The sequence below is a fragment of the Herpailurus yagouaroundi genome, unplaced genomic scaffold, assembly GCF_014898765.1.
Source record: "Herpailurus yagouaroundi ecotype Mexico unplaced genomic scaffold, PumYag 222, whole genome shotgun sequence".
Taxonomy (NCBI): Eukaryota; Metazoa; Chordata; class Mammalia; order Carnivora; family Felidae; genus Herpailurus; species Herpailurus yagouaroundi.
In genome coordinates this window covers 19449004-19468299 of record NW_024412453.1, presented here as the reverse complement: position 1 = coordinate 19468299, position 19296 = coordinate 19449004, and the positions used below count along the sequence as shown (strand labels likewise).

Genomic DNA, 19296 nt, shown 5'->3' with positions numbered 1-19296 from the left:
TCTCTGCCCCTCCCCCGTTCATGCTCTGTCTCTCTCTGTCCCAAAAATAAATAAACGTTGAAAAAAAAAAAATTTAAAGGTTTAAAGCCAGCATTAGATATGTTGAGTTTGTTCTAAATAGAGTTATTTGATTTAAAACAGTAGGATGGGCGCCTGGGTGGCTCAGTCGGTTAAGCGTCCGACTTTGGCTCAGGTCATGGTCTTGCGGTCCGTGAGTTCAAGCCCTGCGTCGGGCTCTGTGCTGACAGCTCAGATCCTGGAGCCTGTTTCAGATTCTGTGTCTCCCTCTTTCTCTGACCCTCCCCTGTTCATGCTCTGTCTCTCTGTCTCAAAAATAAATAAACATTAAAAAAAAACAAACAGGATGGAAGTCGTAGCTCAATAAAACGGTTATTTAAAAAAAAAGTAAGGTGGGTGTGATAGGCTAATAATGGCCCCCCCAAAAGTTGCAGGTTCCACTTCCTAGAACCCGTGAATGCAACCTTATATGACAAAAGGGACTTGGCTGTTGTATTTAAGGGTCTTAGGGCACCTGGGCAGCTCAGTCGGTTAAGTATCTGACTCTTGGTTTCGGCTCAGGTCATGATCTCACAGTTTGTGAGTTTGAACCCCACCTTGCGCTCTGTGCTGGCAGTGCAGAGCCTGCTTGGGATGTTCTCTCTCAAAATAAATAAACTTAAAAAATATATAAATTAAAGGTCTTTAGATGGGGTTTTCTTGATGGCCCCTACGTGTGATTGCAAGGGCCCTTCTGAGAGGGAGGCAGAGGGGGATTTGGGTGCAGAAGAGGAGGTGGTGATGTGGTGACTGAAGCTGAGACTGGAGTTTCCCGCCACCAGCGATGGAAGGCTGGCAGCTGGGGGACCCGGGAATGGGGGAACGGGCTGCCCCTGGAGCGCCCAGAAGGAGTCAGCACTGCCACCTCAGCACTGCCACTGAGGTCAGTTCTGTCCTCATATCAGACTTCAGAACTGTAGGAGAATAAGTTTCTGTTGTTTTAAGTTACAGAGCTTGTGGTAATTTGTTACAGGAGCAGTAGGAAGCGGTTTTCCAAGAAAGGGAAACAGCCAGTCTCAGCAGAGAGGTCTCAATTCAGAGCACTTCAGATAGCTGTGGAGGGAGGATTGGAAGTGGGCAGAGACCACTACCGTTTGACACGTAGAAGATGTAAAGAGGATGTAGAGGAGACGACTTGGAGAAGTCGTGTGATAGTATTTACCCAGGTAGCTTAATACCACTGTGTTGTAATTACACTGCTTGTACAGTTTAAATATTTCCACACCCACGCTCACTGCAGCATTATTCACAGCAGCCAAAAGGCGGGAGGAGCTCACGGGCCCATCGGCGGATGGGTAGAACGTGGTCTGTCCACGTAGCAGACTAGTCCTGTACCTTAAAGGGGAGGAGATTCCGACACGTGCTCGGACGCGGATGGACCTCGAGGATGCTGTGGTCAGTGACATAACGCCTGTCACGGGAAGACAGTGCGGGTGCCCCTGGGGACAGAAGGAGACGGTGGTCCCCAGAGGCGGGGAGGGGTGGGCACAGAGCTTCCGTTTGGGTCCGTGGGAGAGCTGTGCGGATGGGCGGCGTTCGTGGTCCCAAACAGCGGGGATGTGCCTCCTGCCACTGAACTGTGCTCCTAGAAACGCTTAAGGCGGGAAACTTCGATTACGTACACTTTACCACAATTAAAAAAACCCAAAAACACACGTCTAAAAGGATACTGTCATAGCCTTTCTGAAAATAAAGTAGCAGTAGGCATTAAAAACGTTCAGAAAGTGAGGCTGTCGACAGAACCACCCTGGTTCTAAATTAGGTGCGTGGAAGGCCACAGGGCTGTCCGCACAGGCTCTGCCTCATGACGACACCCTTGCTGTTCCAGCCCGCCTGTGCTTCTCGCCCTCACGCACGGGGCCTGCGCGGCCCATTGTTCCTCCGCCTCCGCCTGGCACTCGGTTCGTCCTCTCACTGGCCTGGGTGCTCCATCCTCACCAGGGACCAAGGGCCCAGGCCCACGGCCTCCCACCCCTTCCTCTGCACTCACTCCGGACTCACTTTAAAGGTGTCCTGTGTGCCCTCAAGCCCCCGACTTCATGCCTCTAGTCCGGCCTGCTCCTGAACTCCGGGCTCACACTCGGATATCAGATAGGCCTCTCAAACGCAGTGGCCGAAGGTTTGAGTGCCACCATCTCCGTTAACAGCAGTCCCACCCTCTGGGGATGCAGGCCATCCCTCTTTCACATCTGGTCCATCAGGAAACCCTGTTGGCCACACATCAGAACACATCCAGAATCCCACCATGTCTCAGGTCTCCTCTGCTAACTCCCTGACGTGAACCACCATGTCTCTGTGTGTGGGGGAGCACTCCTCATGCTGTCACTGCCACCAGCCCACCCTCCAGCCGGTTCTCAACAGGCAACCAAACACTCTTAAGCCTAATCATGTAATGCCTGTGCTTAGGGCTTCCACTTCCTACTGCCAACCCCCTCGCCTGTTCTGCTCCAGCCACCCGGCCTCCTGGAGAGTCCCTACGTACCACAGGCACACCTCTTTACTCAGGCCCTTTGCACTGGCTGTGCCCTCTGCCAGGGACACTCCCACATCTCTTCTGTCCAGGGTCTCTCCTGGCCTTTTTCTACCTGGAGCTCAGAGTTTGCTCCACACTCATTAGGCGGTTGGCAGAATTCAGTTCCCCTTGCGGTTGTGGGGCTGAGATCCCTGTTTTCTTGCTGGTTGCAGGCAGGCAACAGCCTTAAGTCCTAGTGGCTCCCCTCATGTCCAGCCACCTGCGCCTGGCCCTCTCACACACCACGACAGCTCACTGCTTTGCAGCCCACTCTCTGCCACAATTAATGTGTGCGCAGAGAGATTGGCTCACCACATTGGCCACGCACAGCTCTCCCATCATGTTGACACGCCCTCCCAGGGTCCTGCCTCCAAAGTGTCCAGTCCCAGAGCAGCCAACAACACAGGAGCCAGGTTGCTGCCAGGAGTACCTGCTGGAAGGCCTGCCCACCATGCAGACCACATTAAGCTTTTAATCAACCTTTAAGTGGTCACTTTTAACTATAAAGTGGCTACTTACTAACTTTTACACTATCAAGGAACTCAGATAATTGACGAAAAACTCCAGCGAGAAAGGGAGAGATCATAACCAAAAACAAAAAAGAAGGAAGAGTAGAAGGCACTTGAAGGGAAGAAAGTCAGTGCAGAGAGCAGAAGAAAACTTGGAAAATAAAACTTGATTTATATCCGGTTAAAGAAGACATCGCATTAAGAGAACTAAAACATATCCTCAGAAATTAAAAATGAAATAAAAGCATCCAGTTGAAAGGTTAGAAGGTCAAGTCAAGAATAAATCCAGAGGGGCGCCAGGGTGCCTCAGTCGGTTAACCATCTGTCTTCGACTCTGGTCATGATCTTGCGGTTAGTGAATTTGAGCCCCGCATCTGGCTCTGTGCTGACAGCTTAGAGCCTGGAGCCTGCTTTGGATTCTGTATCTCCTTCTCTCTCTGCCCCTCCCCCACTCATGCTCTCGCGCTCCCTCCCTCCCTCCCTCCCTCCCTCTCTCCCCCTCACTCCCCCCTCCCTTTCTCAAAAATAAACATTAAAAAAAAAGAATATATTCCAGAAAGTTACTTTTTTTCTTCAGCTTTTTGTTTAAGTAATCTTTGCACCCATTGTGGGGCTTGAACACATGATCCTGAAATCAAGAGTCAGATGTTCTTTGAACTGAGCCAGCCAAGCCCCCACCCTGGAAAGTCCTCTAAAAGATAGAGAATAAGAGAGAAAAGATAAGGAAAGTACATGATTAACGAGGCATAGCACCTGACAGATGTGCCAGGGAGGAGGCCAGAGATGCTATCGGAGGCTCACTCAGGAAGGCTTACAGAGCCCGAGGACTGTGTCTCTGTTCGAATGGGCTCTTCCTGTGGTGAGAACAGTGAGGAAGTACCCCCAGCAAACAGGCAATTCCTGCCGATACAGAGGTTCCCCACAGCTTCCAGAGATTAAAACAGACCTCACGAAGGGCATTAGGACTGGATGGTGGCAGGCACTGTGGCACCTGCAGGAGTGAGTGGAAGCGGGGCACTGACCCCTCCGGCACCAGGGAGCTGGATTTCCCACCTGTAGCCCTGTGCATGGGCACCTGTCTCGTGGAGGGAAGAGTGCAAGGTGTTGCAGGCAAGAAGGGTCCCAGGTGCATGCTGTACACCCCGTCTCGGGCTACAGCCCTTTCTCTGAGAGGAGGGGGCACCTAGACAGAAGGATGCACAGGAGGCTCCTGGGGGCATCGTGGGAAACACCTAGGGGTTAGGTCATGGTGGGGAGGGTTTGAAGGGGTGTGCAGTCCTGTGGGGGGTTAGAGCAATAGGGATGCAGAAAGTAAAGGCAACAAAAAGCAAGAGAATTCTTAAGTATGGAAAAAGTGTACAAGAAAGGTGGCCGTGTAGTTTAAATGATCAACAGCAAAAAATATTTATGTAGTCAATGATGTAAACACGGCAGAAGACCTAGGCAAGCTTGGAAGCGGGGACACTGAATTCTCATATTTTTCCATAGGAGGCCAAAACACAGCATGTAAATTTTGAAAAGCCAAGAAATAGCACCAGAAGCATATTAATTAGATATGGAGGCAATGATCCCTCCCAAACTACCCAAAGTTAGACAGCAGATAGAAAGAAGGGCTTCAGGGAGCAGGGTGGGGGTGGGCGAGCGTGTTCCAGGCCTTACTGTGCTGTAACATTTTGCACCGTGTGCCGGTATTTGATAACTGAACTTTTTCTCGGGTCTCTGTTGGGCCATGAGTTGAGGGATGTCTGGGTTCTCTGTTGAGTGCAGCGAGGTGAGGGTGTCGGTTGGAGGCTGGAGCAGTGTTCTGTGATCTGAACTTGGGTAGCTTTCCAGAGAAGAGCCATGGAGGGGACCTTTTCCCAGCCCCTTGGAGGGGGCCTCAGGGCCAGGAGAGTCCTAGCAAGAGCTACTTCCTTCCATTTCTCTGGTCCCCCTGACTCTCCTGACGACAGACCTGAAATGCAGATATGCCTTGCTCTTTCCTCTGATTAATGTGGTTATGTACAAGTCAAATGTATGTGTTCTTTAGTTATTTTTATGAAGTCTGTGTTATTTCCTCAGTATGTTTGCATAAAACTTGAATGTATGCACTTGACTGTTTTTGAAGTATTCTCATGTACATTTTGAGATTTTATTGTCTTTAAAATAACACGGAGATAGCTCTGTGAATATACTAGAAAACACTGAGCTGTGCTCTGTAAATGTGTGAATTGTATGGTATGTGAACTGTGTCTCCATAAAGCTATTAACAGAAATAACACAGAGTCAGAACTGGCGCGCCCCTGAGCATTGGGAGTCTGCCCCAGACCTGGGCCTCCTGCCGGCCTCCCTGCCTCGCCTCCCCTCCCACACCAGGGAAAGCTTCAGAGTGGATGATGAACTTGTTAGGAGAGTTGCGATTTGCCAAAATCCCAGTGATGACAGATGTAAGGAGAAGGCAGCTTCTGGGTGCTGGAGACAACCCACGCCCCTGACCCAAAGCATGTCAGGAGGAGTGAGCCAGTCATGGCTACAGCTGGGTGCGGGCAAGCTCCTGTTGATGAGGGGCACGGCTGGTGACCTTTTGGCACCTATTTCTGAAAGACAGGGATTCCTGAATGTGATACACGCCTCTTGGGGGACATATAGAATGACCTTTAACATGTAAGACCAACATGATACCTTTATTGTAGAATTTTCTAAGCCTTCCCCCATGAAACTAGGGATGATTAATATGCCCATCATCACAGATCTAGGAAGGTGTTCTTTTACTTCAAGCAGAAAAACTGGGCTCCAGGGCTCCTGGCTGGGTGTGGAGATTACTTAACAGTAAAATCTTAAAAAAATAAATAAAATCTTTTAAAAAATAAAGAAAAAGAAAAACTGAGCTCCAAATGAGCACATTCAGTGTTGGAAAATTTATCGTATTCAAACTGTCTTAATTTCAAATTTAAGTTTAGAAGTAAACCTACGTTGCCTTTTAAGTTGCCCCAAATTAGACATTCGATTTACTGAAATGACTTCATTTTTCCCCAGCCGGACACAGTAATTCCAAAGTGATTTAGGTATTAGGGCGACAGCACGTCTTTATCTTATGTTCACACACCTGGCCGATTTTTTTAAAAAGTAAGTGTTCCTTCTCACCTGGAGAAATCTGTGAACAGGGTCTTCAAGTATAAATTGCCAAGCATGATCCCTGAAAAAGTTACTTGATATAATAGTTGGTGCAAAGCAGACCTACTAGGGTTAAAAAGTCCTCTGTGGTGCTCTGCATCCAAGATCCCAGAGCCCTGATGTGACACTGTCCTGTAGGCTTAGGGAGTGTAACATATGGGAAGCTCTCTCTCATTTTGTTGGTTCTCTAGACAAGGAGGAAGAGAAGGAAGCTGGAATCATCTGTTATTTATGCCTCGCTTTCAAAGGCTCTGTGAACAAAGTTGTGACATTTCTTCTTACTTATTTATTTTTCTGGTCTAAGAACTCAAACCAGTGCCCACTCTGGTTGAGCACACAGCTTTTTCAGCTTTTATTGTATTAAGTGTGTCACTGTAATGATTTATCAAGCATCTTTACACTTCTAAGATTCCTTCAGTCATCTCCAGTAAAATGAACCAACCAGCAAAATCCCCCTACTCAAGTGCATACCTGTACTCTTCATGATTACCGATATCAAGAGTTTTAGCTTCTTCGGAGTTTAAGCTAGAATAAATGACTCATTGATTCCTGGTGCTTGTGGGATTTGAAACTTATTTTCAGGGGGATGTTACAGAAAGAATTTTTACTAGTGATTTGGCTGTGTGTGGCATACCTGAATCTATCAGTAGAAGTTGTTTTCTGTGCTGGAGGGGAACAGGGAACAGTGTTACTGTGTATGGGCACTGTCTGCTTGTGCCTGCTCTGTGCATCTGTCCACAACTCTTCTCATGGGTCTGTCTTTATTTTTTAACAAGATATATACATTTATTAAAAATCTGAAGATAGTTAACAATTTATTGAAGTCAGAAAAATAAATACATAAAATTTAGAAAGGTGGAATTAGGTTTCACAGGATTTAGAAAGAATTCCTTATAAAATTTTTAATATTACATTCCTTGTCAGACTGGGACTTGGAGGGCTTTTGGTATTTCACCCCTGACTGCCTGCCTTGATGAGTCAGTCAGCAGAGGCACATGAAATTGTGGATAGACAGGAGATGCATATTCACTCTTATCCAAATGTAGCAGAAAGCACCATGTTTCCTACTAAATAGAATTTGTAGTTTCTTCCCCAGTTGTTTAGAGCAATAAGCCTTGAGAATGGGTCTGTCTTTAAATTTTTATTTATTTTTCAGAGAGAGACAGAGTGTGAGCAGGGGAGGGGCAGACAGAGAGGGAGACAGAATCCAAAGCAGGCTCCAGTCCCTGAGCTGTTGGCACAGAGCCCGATGTGGGGCTCAAACCCACGAACTGAGAGATCATGACCTGAGCCGAAGTCGTGTGCTCAACTTACTGAGCCACCCAGGTACCCCGTGAGGGGTCTGTGTTACTGTATCACGTGAATTCTTTTTTTTTTTTCCAAGTTATTTTGAGAGTCGGAGGGAGGGGCAGAGGGAGAGGGAGAGGGAATCTTAAGTAGGCTCCATGCTCAGCATGAAGCCCAATGTAGGACTTGAACTCCCAAACCGTGAGATCATATGAATTCTTAACCCATCTCTGGTACTTAGATTTTCTAAGGGTCATTGTATCTGACATAATTACTGTGTGATCAGTAAGATTCCTGTAAGAAATACTGTTCAGTAAGGAAACCAACGTAGTGCTGAAAAGTTTGGATTATACTCCTACTGCCTCTCCCAGACATGGAACATTCACTACTATTCTTTTCTTTTCTTTCGTTTAATGCTTAAGAGATGTGACTCCTATGACCTGTACCTATCCTGTCGGCTCCCTTAGGTGTGGAGAGAGACTTCTGGCGGGGAATGCCGGGGTCCTCAGGAGCCCACGGTTGGGAGTGAACCTGAAGGTTGGGTGATGGCCTCTGGTGGGCTCTTTAGAATGGGAGGGATTCCTGGAAAAGTGGCAAGTGGGAATGTCCCGTCCACGGCTCTTTCCTGCTGCCTGCCTGAATTTAATAAAGGATTCTTCTTATCCCACATCAGAAGTTGTTTCCTTCCTTGGATGAAGTTTTTACTCTGCCAAAAAGCTGATTATTAATAAGTTGCAGGAGGGGAGTGGAGACTGCAAAGTAACAATAGATCTGGGATTATGATAATCAAAAGGTTTAGATTTATATAGCTGGGGCTTTTTTTTTGAACAATTTAAGTCAGTTAAAATGTCCTCTCAATTCAAACTTGTTCTGCAGGAAAGAACTTGCCTGACGTGAAAATTTCCATCATTTTAATAATCTAATAGAAAATGGCAAAAGCTTGGCAAATTTGAACTTCCACACCCAGTTTTTGCTTTTTTGTGCCTCTCCCTCCTCCTTTTTTGCTTTATTAAGGTATGTAATTCTGCACTTAAAAAAAAATCTCACTGTTACGGAAATTTTCAACATATACAAAAATAAAGACAATCGTGTAATAAACTTGTGTGTGCCCATTGCTCTGCAAAACTGTCAGTTCCCGAAAGTCTTGTCCCCCTGCCATCAGTGTTTTCAAGGAAATCCTAGACCTCATATCATACTAAATACTAAATACTAATATCTAATATCATACTAAATACTTTATCATGATACTAATATCATACTAAATATGATTATTTAGGTTAGGGTTAGGGTACCTCCAAAAGGTACCTCCAAAAAAATAAGGATTCTTTTTTTAAAAAATCACATACCAGTATCACATCTAAATAATTAAAATAATTCTTTGGGAGGTCTGGCTGGTTTGGTTGGTAGAGCATGTGACTCCTGATGTTACAGTGTGAATTGAAGCCCCACGTTGCGGGTAGAGTTTACCTAAAAAATAAAAATAAAAAATAAAATAATTCCTTGGTGTTATCAGTTCTTTTGTCAGCACCACCCAAAGGTAAATAGATGCTACCATCTCGCTGTTTTGGGGTTTCTTTCTTTTTTTTTTTTTTTTAATTTTTTTTTTAACTTTTTTTTAAATTTTTTTTTATTTTTGAGACAGAGACAGAGCATGAACAGGGGAGGGGCAGAGAGAGGGAGGGAGACACAGAATCGGAAGCAGGCTCCAGGCTCTGAGCCACCAGCCCAGAGCCCGACGCGGGGCTTGAACTCACGGACTGCGAGATCGTGACCTGAGCTGAAGTTGGCCGCTTAACCGACTGAGCCACCCAGGCGCCCCTTGGGGTTTCTTTTTTAACAGAGCACCCTACACACATGGTTGCAGCCTCATGCAGCGTTTTTCCCTCCTCACCTGTTTGTCTCCATTTCCCCCAGAAGAACCACAACCCTAAATGTCTACTGAGAATCATAGCTCTGTCTACTTAAAATACGCCAGGCTTATTTCCACAGATGTCAGTAAAGAAGCAAAACATAAACATCTTTCCTGACGCCTATTTATAAACTTTGAAAATTATATGACATTTGGTATTTCTCATTTTATCAAAATGACTTAATTTTTGCTCATCCCTAAGTAAGGAAAGTTGGAAATGGCGTCTTGAGTGTTGGTGCTTGCTGTGACGCACACCTCCGGGTGCAGAGGCCAGTGGGGCTGTCTGTGGCAGAGAGCTCTGGGTGCCTGGGGCACTGGCTGTCCCCTGCAGGTGGGCGCCGGTGGGGGTGCCCCGGCTGGTGCATCTCAGGACAGCAAGAAGGGCTTCTTCAAAGCAGCAGGGAAAACCCAGAGTATATGTGCTTTATTGGAAGAAGTGCAGATGCCGGTGGGTGAGGTTCAGAAATGATGTGTAATCAGGCTTTTGGGAGTTGCTTCCCTCCCTAGCCCCTCCTGCCCACTCACACAGCTGACCTGAAGTTTATGAATAGCTAGAGGGAGCCCCAGGAACCTTGTACTTATTTTCATGGCTTCCCCCCCCCCCGCCAAAAACCACAGTTTGTTCATGCATTCGTATGTTGATGGACATTTAGGTTGTTACCATTCTTTTGACCATTGCAACTAAAGCTTCTCTGATCATTCATGTATGAAAGGGATTCCCAAATGGTTCTCCAAAGTGGTTGTGTAATTTTATATTCACAACAGTGCCTGAGAGTTCCAATTCCTCTGCATCCTCCCAAACCCTTGGGGTGCATGGTTGGGCCAGTCTTTTTAACTTTAGCCCATCAAATAGATATGCACGTCATTGAAGTTTTAATTTGCCTTTCCCTAATGACTAACGATGTTGGTTTGAATCATCTTAAATGTATTGGAACTCGTTTTCTGTTTTCAGACTGTGGGCTCTAGAGGAATGTTACTCTGCACTCCTTTCGTCTGGAGTGTTCTAGAAGTGTGAGTTGGAGGTGACTTTCCATAAGAAGAGCTTTGTTGATTGAGAATATTACCAGCTAGGTATGGTAGTAACAAGAAGGTGCAGAAATGAGGGTCGTCTGTCCTGTCCTCGTGCAGTGCTTTCAGCGTGATTGCTGGGAGAGCTGCCTCTTCAGCTGGTGCTGACTGTGGTCAGCAAAGTTGCTCTGGCTTCTCCTCCCACGTTGTGTGTCCGCATCTGTAGTAGAAATAGTATGATTTGTTAGTTTCTCAGAGGAACCCTGTAGGGAGGGACCTGCGGTATCTGTCTGAAGCTGCTTGCAGGGTGGTTTTCTCTCCCCTGGTGTTTCTGTAATTTACTGAATCCATATCCTGCAGAGGGTATGGGCTCGCTTTGACCACTCAAGTGCATGTCCCTTGGCTTGTTTTCTGGCCCTGCTGGATTGTGCAAGAAAGGGCATGTTCTTATTTTTCACAGTCACCTTATTTTTTCTGAAAGCTTCTGAATGGAGTACTTTGGGCTTAGAGAATTAGAATCATCCCCAAATCATCAGCCACATGGAAATTGATTTATTCTCCAAACTATAAAGAAAGCATAGTTAAAGTGGGCTTCAAAAATGTATACTTTGGGGCACCTGGGTGGCTCAGTCGGTTAAGTGTCTGTCTTTGGCTCAGGTCATGATCTCACAGTTCGTGGGTTCAAGCCCCGCATCGGGCTCTATTCTGACAGTTCAGAGCCTGGAGCCTGTTTCGGATTCTGTGTTTCCCTCTCTCTCTGCCCCTCCCCCACTGGCGCTTTGTCTCCCTCTGTCTCAAAAATAAATAAACATTAAAAAAAAATGTATACTTTGATTCCTCTTTGCTCATACTGACATGGTAACGTCAAAAATTCTACTTCTAGTTAATGATTTGTTTAAAAGGCATTGGGTTAATGTTTCAGAATGAGCAGCTTGGTACTTTGTGTTCAATTCGTTAGTTGCTTTGTTGTTGAAATTCTTGGAATCTTTTTTTTTTTTTTTTTAAAGTAAGCTCCATGTCCAATGTGAGGCTTGAACTCTTGAACTCACGACTCTGAGATCGAGTCACATGCTCTACTGACTGAGCCAGCCAGGTGCCCCCAAATTTTTAGGAATCTTAAGGACAGATTTGTCAGTATGGATTCCAGGTTAGATCCCCGTTCATGTATCCAGCAAAATTCTCACTAGACATCATGTGCTTTAGGAGTGAAGTTTTTTGTGTGATAAGGAAGGAGGCCTTTTATAAATAATTCCCATTCAGCTGTTTGAAGAAGTCAGTGGATGCATGGACTTCCAAGACCTGTATCTCAGTGGCCCAAAGGCCCTGCCCTGGAGGGTCGGTGGCCCTCGCCTTCTCTGGGTAGCAGAGGGAGAAGGCAGGACTCAGTGTGTGGCTTGAGGGCCCCACACCCTCAGGATCAGTCAGCTTGAGCCAGGCCTATTCCACTCTGACTTTATGTTACCTGAATAGTGGTGAGGGGGCTGAACATGGTGGCCTCCAGCCTGCCCCGTGCCGAGGAGGCCCTGGGGACGTTTGTGGATGTCGTGGATTAGTGGGTTTGCTCTCAGCCGCGGTTCGTGCCTGCCTAAGTCTTAGCCCTGGTTTTCCACCTTTGTATAAATTGTTTGACTGTTTATTTTTGAGAGAGAGAGTGGTGCATGTGAGCGGGGTTAGGGTGGGGGAGGGGGATAAAGAATCTGAGCAGGCTCCACACTGTCGGCCCAAAGCCCGATGTGGAGCTGGAACCCACAAACTGTGAGATCATGACCCGAGTCAAAGTCAGGACTCAGACACTTAACTGACTAGCCACCCAGGCACCTCTAAACATGATTTTAAAAAGCAATTTATTTGAATCAAGATCCAGAAAGCCCCTCCAGGTCACAGAGTGCTGTGTGTTCTGAGTCCCTTAGTGAGGGCTTCCTGTCTGTCCTTTATGCTTTGGAAGCAGAAGGTCACTCATCTGTGTATGTTGGGGCCTCACGGACTGGATTTGTCAATTGCATCCGTGCAATGTTGTTGAAACGTGTTGCTTTGATCATTGTGTTTTCCTGCAAATTGGTAGTTGGGTTCAGGCTTCATTTAGGTGGTGCTGCAGGGTTCGGTCAGGAGGCGTGTGGTGTCTGGCCATCTGTCTTTCTGTGGCCTCAGGAAGCACTGAGGGTCATTGACTGTGCATTACTTCACTGAGGATTGCAGGCGTGACGTTTGGTCTCTGTCCTTCCCCCATTTACTAGCTGGATGCTCCGTAACTACTTGATTCTTTCCCTTTATTTATTTGTTTTCACAGTAATAACCTGGTTCACTTGTGTCCTTCATTGATGACCAGTTGGTTTTGTTTGTTTGTTTTGTTTTACCATAATTATGCCTGCACAGTTTGAGGTATGTTTGTGTTTCATTCCACTGAGCCAGCACGCTCACCCGTGCCCGTGTTGTCTCGTTTTGGGCTGTGAAAGCATCTTCAGGCTGGCCTCTGAGTTACTGGATGTGACCCAGTGAGTCTCTGATAGCTTCTTTGCTCTCAGGTATGACTGGGTTCTAGGCTCCGCTTGCACACTTCCTGACACGTCTCTGCGGGTCCTGGTTCCTTTGAATGGGAAGTGGGGTTTGAATATAACAGTCTGGATTCTAGGGCAGCTTACTTTTAATTGGACAGAATTGGAAAGTCTTCACTTTGTTTTCGTACATCGTGAGTGATACTTCACAGTGGTAGTTCAGATTCAAATTCATTGTTATGAGGTGTTTGCTTAATACGTTCACTCTGACATCTTTTGCTTCTTTGTCAGTCACGTGAGGGTGCCTGTTCTGAACCACGCTTGAAATGAGGGAATTGTCATATTCCTTATTACTGGGTATTGCTGCTGAAAAGTTTAATGATAATCAAATTTTCTTTTATAGTCACTTGAATTTTACATAGCTTTTTAGAGGATTTTCTGTCCTTTAAAGTCCAAGAAACTCACCAGAGTGAGTGAGATTGGATACTCAGTACCCAATGTACTCTTTCAACATGTAGTTAAAATTACTTTTTTATTTTAAAGAAGTTTTCTTAAATATAGTTTTAATATTCTGTCCCTTTGATTTTTCTTCTCTGGGGCTTCTTTTATTCGTATTGTGAGAAATAAGCCCTCCACCCCAATTAAAGGGGGACAAGGAGACTTGGAGCACAGTGAAGTGAGGCTTTAGTTGACGTTCTTGCAAGAGCAGGTGTCTGACAGACAGGGACACTCAGTGGTTATAGCAGACAACTTATCTCCTAGCACATAAGTCCCTCCCCTGGTTCCTTATTGGCTGAGTGCTACAGAGGTTATGGCCTTACCCGGATGTCGCCTGTGCCCACGGAAGGCCAAAAAGTAGTCTGAATGGAACAAGTGTACATTCCTTGAGGTGACGCAGAGACATCAGTTTGGTGGCACATGCTCATTGCAAAGCCCGCGAAATGGAGAGGGGACGAAGAACCAGGAAGTCAGGTGTGTAAGGGTTTGGGACTCCACTGTCGGGGGCTTGGGGGGGGTTCATACATATTTCCAGTAGGTTGTAAACCTATTGTTAACTAAACAGCACAGCTTTTATTTGGTATTTCTGAAAATGAATCATCTCACTTCTCACAATATAGTAAATTGTCTTTGTCTTCAATATTTGTCACTTTCTCTTGAATCCTTTTTATCTTTTTATCCATTTATTTTTTTTTAATTTTTTTTTTCAACGTTTATTTATTTTTGGGACAGAGAGAGACAGAGCACGAACGGGGGAGGGGCAGAGAGAGAGGGAGACACAGAATCGGAAACAGGCTCCAGGCTCTGAGCCATCAGCCCAGAGCCTGACGCGGGGCTTGAACTCACGGAGCACGAGATCGTGACCTGGCTGAAGTCGGACGCTCAACCGACTGCGCCACCCAGGCGCCCCTATCCATTTATTTTTAAAAGCTTTGTCAATGTGTAATATTTTTGAAATTTTTTTACATTTATTTATTTTTGAAACAGAGTGAGACAAAACATGAGCGGGGGAGGGGCAGAGAGCGAAGGAGACACAGAATCCGAAGCAGCCTCCAGGCTCTGAGCAAGAGGTCAGCCCAAAGCCTGTTGCGGGGCTCGAACCCATGAACTGTGAGATCATGACCTGAGCCGAAGTCGGACGCTCAACCGACTGAGCCACATAGGTGCCCCTGTCGATGTATAGTTTACATGCCATAAAATTCACCCATTGTAAGTATATGATTGAGTGAATTTTAGTAAGCGTATAGGATCGTGCAGCTCCCACAACCTAGTTCAGTGTTTCCACACCCTAAAAGGTCCCTCATGCTGCCTGCAGCCCGTCTCCGCCACCCCACACGGTTCCAGGCAACTGCTGATGTGCTTTTTATGTCAGTAGAGTGGTCTTTTCCGAAAGCATTCTATAAATGAAAGAATATAATTTGTGGTCTTTTGTGTCTGGTTTTTAATTTGGCGGAATGGTTTTGAGATTCCATCCATGTTGTGTGTGTCACTATTTCATTTCTTTTTAGGGCCAGATAGTGGCCCATTATATGGCTAGACCACACCTTGTTTACCCATTCCTCCCGTAATGTGATGGACAGTGGGTTCCTTCTCCTCTTACCTGGCGGGAGTGATGCTGCTTCCTGCGAACATGTGCATGCACACCTTTGTATGTGTGGTGGGACATCCCTGAGAGCGGAGTTGCTGTGTTGTGTGGTGTAGTTATGTTTGACTTTTCAGCTGCTAAATGGTGTTCCCCACTGACCAGACCATCTTCCCTTCCTCCTGGCATTGTGTGAGGTTCCAGGTCCCCACACCCTCCCCAGCACCTGTTGTCGTTGGTTTTTTTGGATACAGTCATTCTGGTGAGTGATGTCTCGGTTTTAATTTGCATTTCCCTGAGGACACACAATCTTGAGCATCTTTTCATGTGCTTATCAGCCATTTGTCTATCTTATTTATTTATTTTTATTTTATTGTTTAATGTTTATTTTTGAGAGAAAAACAGAGCATAAACAGGGGAGGGGCAGAGAGAGATGGAGACACAGAATCCGAAGCAGGCTGCAGGCTCTGAGCTGTCAGCCCAGAGCCCAATGCGGGCTCAAACCCACCCCACCTGCTTGTGAGATCACGACCCGAGCTGCAAGTTGGATGCTTAACTGACTGAGCCACCCAGGCGCCCCAGCCATTTGTCTATCTTGTTTGGTAGAATGTTTATTTAAATGTTTTGCCCATTAAAAAAAAAAAAATTGTGGTATTGTTGAATTGTAAGTTTTCTTTATACATTCTGGATACAAGTCCTTTATCCAGATATATGATTTGCAAATATCTTCTAGTCTAGGTCTGGTCTTTTAGTTTTACTAATGGTGTCTTTTGAAGCGCAGAAGTTTTAAATTTTGATGAAACACAGTTTATACTTGAAAGTATAAATATATCTTTTTTCTGAAGAGTTTCGTTCTTTAACATCCATGTGTGAATCATCTTACTTAAGATTTTTGATATCCAGCATCTTCTTGCCTAAGTTATTTTTTACTAAGGACTCTGCACAGTTGGAAAGGCATGTCAGAATGGATAGGTGGGACTGTGCTGTAGTAATAATCTAGATACTGGCTAGAATATCTAAAACTTCGACACTTCCAATCTTCACAATTAGGAAGCATGACTAATTTCTTTTTCAAAGTTTATTTTTATTTGGGGTGGGGGGAGAGCAGGTGAGCGCAAGTGGGGGAGGGGCAGGGGGAAGGGGGGGTGGATATGAATGAATGAATCCCAAGCAGGCTGTCAGCGCAGAGCCCAATGCAGGGCTGGATCCCACAAACTGTGAGATCATGACCTGAGTCAAGAGTCGGACGCTTAACCGATTGAGCCCCCCAGGTGCCCAAGAAGCATGACTATTGACCTTTGAGAGCATAGCCTTCACTTCCACGATTCATGGTCCCAGGTGCCTTTGGCAGCTTTCTGCTGGGGGGCCACTTGTGTTTGGCTGGAGCTGTGGATGGCCTTCGGATCAGAGGAATAAATGGCTCTTATTTTCAGTACCGCACCTTGCAAGAAGGCTGCTCCTCTGAATGTGGTGAAGGGGTCCGACACCTGGTGTACTCTCCCTCTGATTTTGTACAGCTTGGGTAACATACTCTCACTTGACAATTGCAGGTGAAGGACTTAACGAAATACTTGGACCCCGGCGGGCTTGGCGTGATCAGTTTTGAGGACTTCTACCGAGGGATCACCGCAATCAGGAATGGAGGTCAGTCTACCCCACCTTGTGCTTCCTTCTCGCATTCTCTCTTCCAGCCCTTGCCCTGCTGTGCCCTCAGCCAACCTTAGGAATACCCCTCACTCCTCAGGCTCCTTTGGCTGGGCTTAACATCTTCCCTTCTCCTCAAAGCCCCTAAAATACTCCGGTTTCAGGGTGCTCTCTCACTGTTCTTTGCTCCTCACACACCCTATCTTAGAGAACTGTCTAACTCGGTCTCTTATCCATAATGTTAGAAAGCTACTGCCCCTTTCCCCAGACATACCAGAATATCGAAAGGCTTACATGTGAGCACCCACGTGCATCCTTGCCGTTGGTGCCCTACAGGCCGCATGTTGCTGTATTTACATTGTTGTGTATCAGTCCCTCCTCTGTCTGGCCAACAAGCCATCCTGTTTTTAATGGGATGCGTTTCTTTTTTTTTTTTTTTTCCAACGTTTATTTATTTTTGGGACAGAGAGAGACAGAGCATGAACGGGGGAGGGGCAGCGAGAGAGGGAGACACAGAATCGGAAACAGGCTCCAGGCTCTGAGCCATCAGCCCAGAGCCTGACGCGGGGCTCGAACTCACGGACCGCGAGATCGTGACCTGGCTGAAGTCGGACGCTTAACCGACTGCGCCACCCAGGCGCCCCTAATGGGATGCGTTTCAAATCACATACTCCTGTACGTACACTCACCCTAACAAGTTGCATACTCCTGTACATTTCACCCTGAACACTTCAGCATGTGTGCCAGTCATTACCTACAGTTCAATATTTGTTTGCAGTCTTACCTTGAGTAAAAGTTTACAGTGAAATGCCCAAATCTTAAGTAAATCTTAAGCCAGTCTGAATTTTGACAAATTCTTATGTCTAATAATGCAAATCTCTACCAAGTGTTACCATCCCTGCAGACCTCTTCCTCATGGCCTCCACGTGGCCTCTCTGCCCTCTCAGCACCGTCTTGGCTGATTTTCATCACCCTAGGTCAGTTTTGCCTCGTAGGGGCTTTGTTGACACAAAGGAAATGATCAGTATGTGCTCTACGTCTGGTGTCTCCCTGCGTGTGACGTTTTTGAGACGCACGTATGTTGCACGGTTGGGGTCTGTGTTTCGATGGCAGAGCAGTTCTATTGTATTCTTGTACCATGTGTCGTTTCTCTCTGCCTAGGGGTGGACACTTGTTTTGGGGCTAGTATGTTTCCAGTTTGGGGCTGTTATGAGTAAAGGTCCTAGTGACATTTGTGTATAATTCTTTGTGTGGGCACATGTTTTCATGCCTTTGGGGCCTGTACACAGGAGTGGGATGGCTGGCCTTCTGGGTGTGAGCTTAGTATCTCACGTGCACTCGAGTTGCCCGTATGCTGTCCCTTCACGTCGAATTCTGGAGCTCTGGAGAGCCCTCTTTTTTTCATGCCCCAGCTTCAGCCAGGTGTGTGGGGGTGATGGTGGCCGAAAGGCACTGGTTGCAAGCAAGCCCTTCCCTTCTTCCTGCACTTGTCGGAAAAGGAAGAGGGAGAACAGGGGCAGGACCTGCGGTGGCTGGGTCAGGGGAGGCCCTTGGACTCCAAGTCTCATCAGCAGTTGTTGGCAGAGTCACCTATCTTGTCAGTCCTCTGTCTGTCTACTGTATTGCCCAACGGTGTCCTATAGGAACTGGGTTTCCTGTGATGCTGAGCCCAGGTGGTTCTGAGATGTGCTCTGTGTCTCGGGACCTGTGTGAATACTACCATAGTCTGGGGGCCCTGTGGTCCTTTGGGTCCAGAGCACATATCGAGAGAGGGAATGGTCCGTATGGTGGCAGGGGGCCATGCCATAGAACCATACAGCCTGGCTCTAGGTAGGAGCCCTCTGTGAGGAGGGCCGGAGGGGAGCCAGGTAAGGGTGGCTGGAGTGAGGTCTGGTCCAGGTGGCGGAGCTGTCCTGAGGCCTGTGATGAGGTTGGCTGAGCCCACTGATGGAAAGTCTGCAGGCCCTGGGGCCGTGGTGAGGATGCCACCATCTCCTGGGCAGATGGGGCCTGGGGAGAGACATGTAGAGCAGGCGTGAGGCAGGAGACCCTCTGTGAGGTGGTACTAGCAGGGGATGGATGACGTGGGTAACGCCATGCGGGCAGAGGGAGGAAGAAGAGAGCCCTCAGATGAACTTGGAGTGTTTAGGCTTAGCACCACATGCCTATGTCTCTCCCCTTGTAACCAGTATGTTGTAATCCTTAGGTGATTTTCTGAGGCTAGACATGTAGTTAAAACAGGAAGTTGTTTAAGCCTTCACCCTTTTGCACAAAAAGTTTGATGGTGGTTTCATGCACATTTTGGCCTCTGCTCCACCTCCAGTGCTTTTGGAGGCTTCCTGAATGGAGCACATTCACTTGCCCCCAGCCATGCTCCTCAGGACCTCCCTGGGCCAGTGCACCTGTGCCCAGGACCCTTGGAATGGCTTTGTGCTCCAACAACTTTCGGTAAAATCCAGTATGTTTTAAAATCCAGTATGATTTCCCTGACTCGTCAATTATTTAAAAGTTATTTTAATTTCTAAGTGTATTTTTTTTAATGTTTATTTTTGAGAGAGAGAGACAGACAGAACATGAGTGGGAGAAGGGCAAAGAGAGAGAGGGAGACAACAGAATTCGAAGTAGGCTCCAGGCTCTGAGCTGTC

General features: G+C 46.7%; 1 protein-coding gene across 1 annotated transcript in view; it reads left to right on the top strand.

Moving 5' to 3' along the window:
• The window catches only part of RAB11FIP3 (RAB11 family interacting protein 3), a gene marked incomplete at its 5' end in the record, with an annotated part of 83422 nt that overhangs the window by 26541 nt on the left and 37585 nt on the right, over nt 1–19296 (top strand). The window contains one exon of the mRNA XM_040458692.1: nt 16558–16651. Within this exon, the coding sequence (XP_040314626.1) occupies nt 16558–16651 (94 nt within the window). The remainder of the gene's footprint in view (nt 1–16557; nt 16652–19296) is intronic.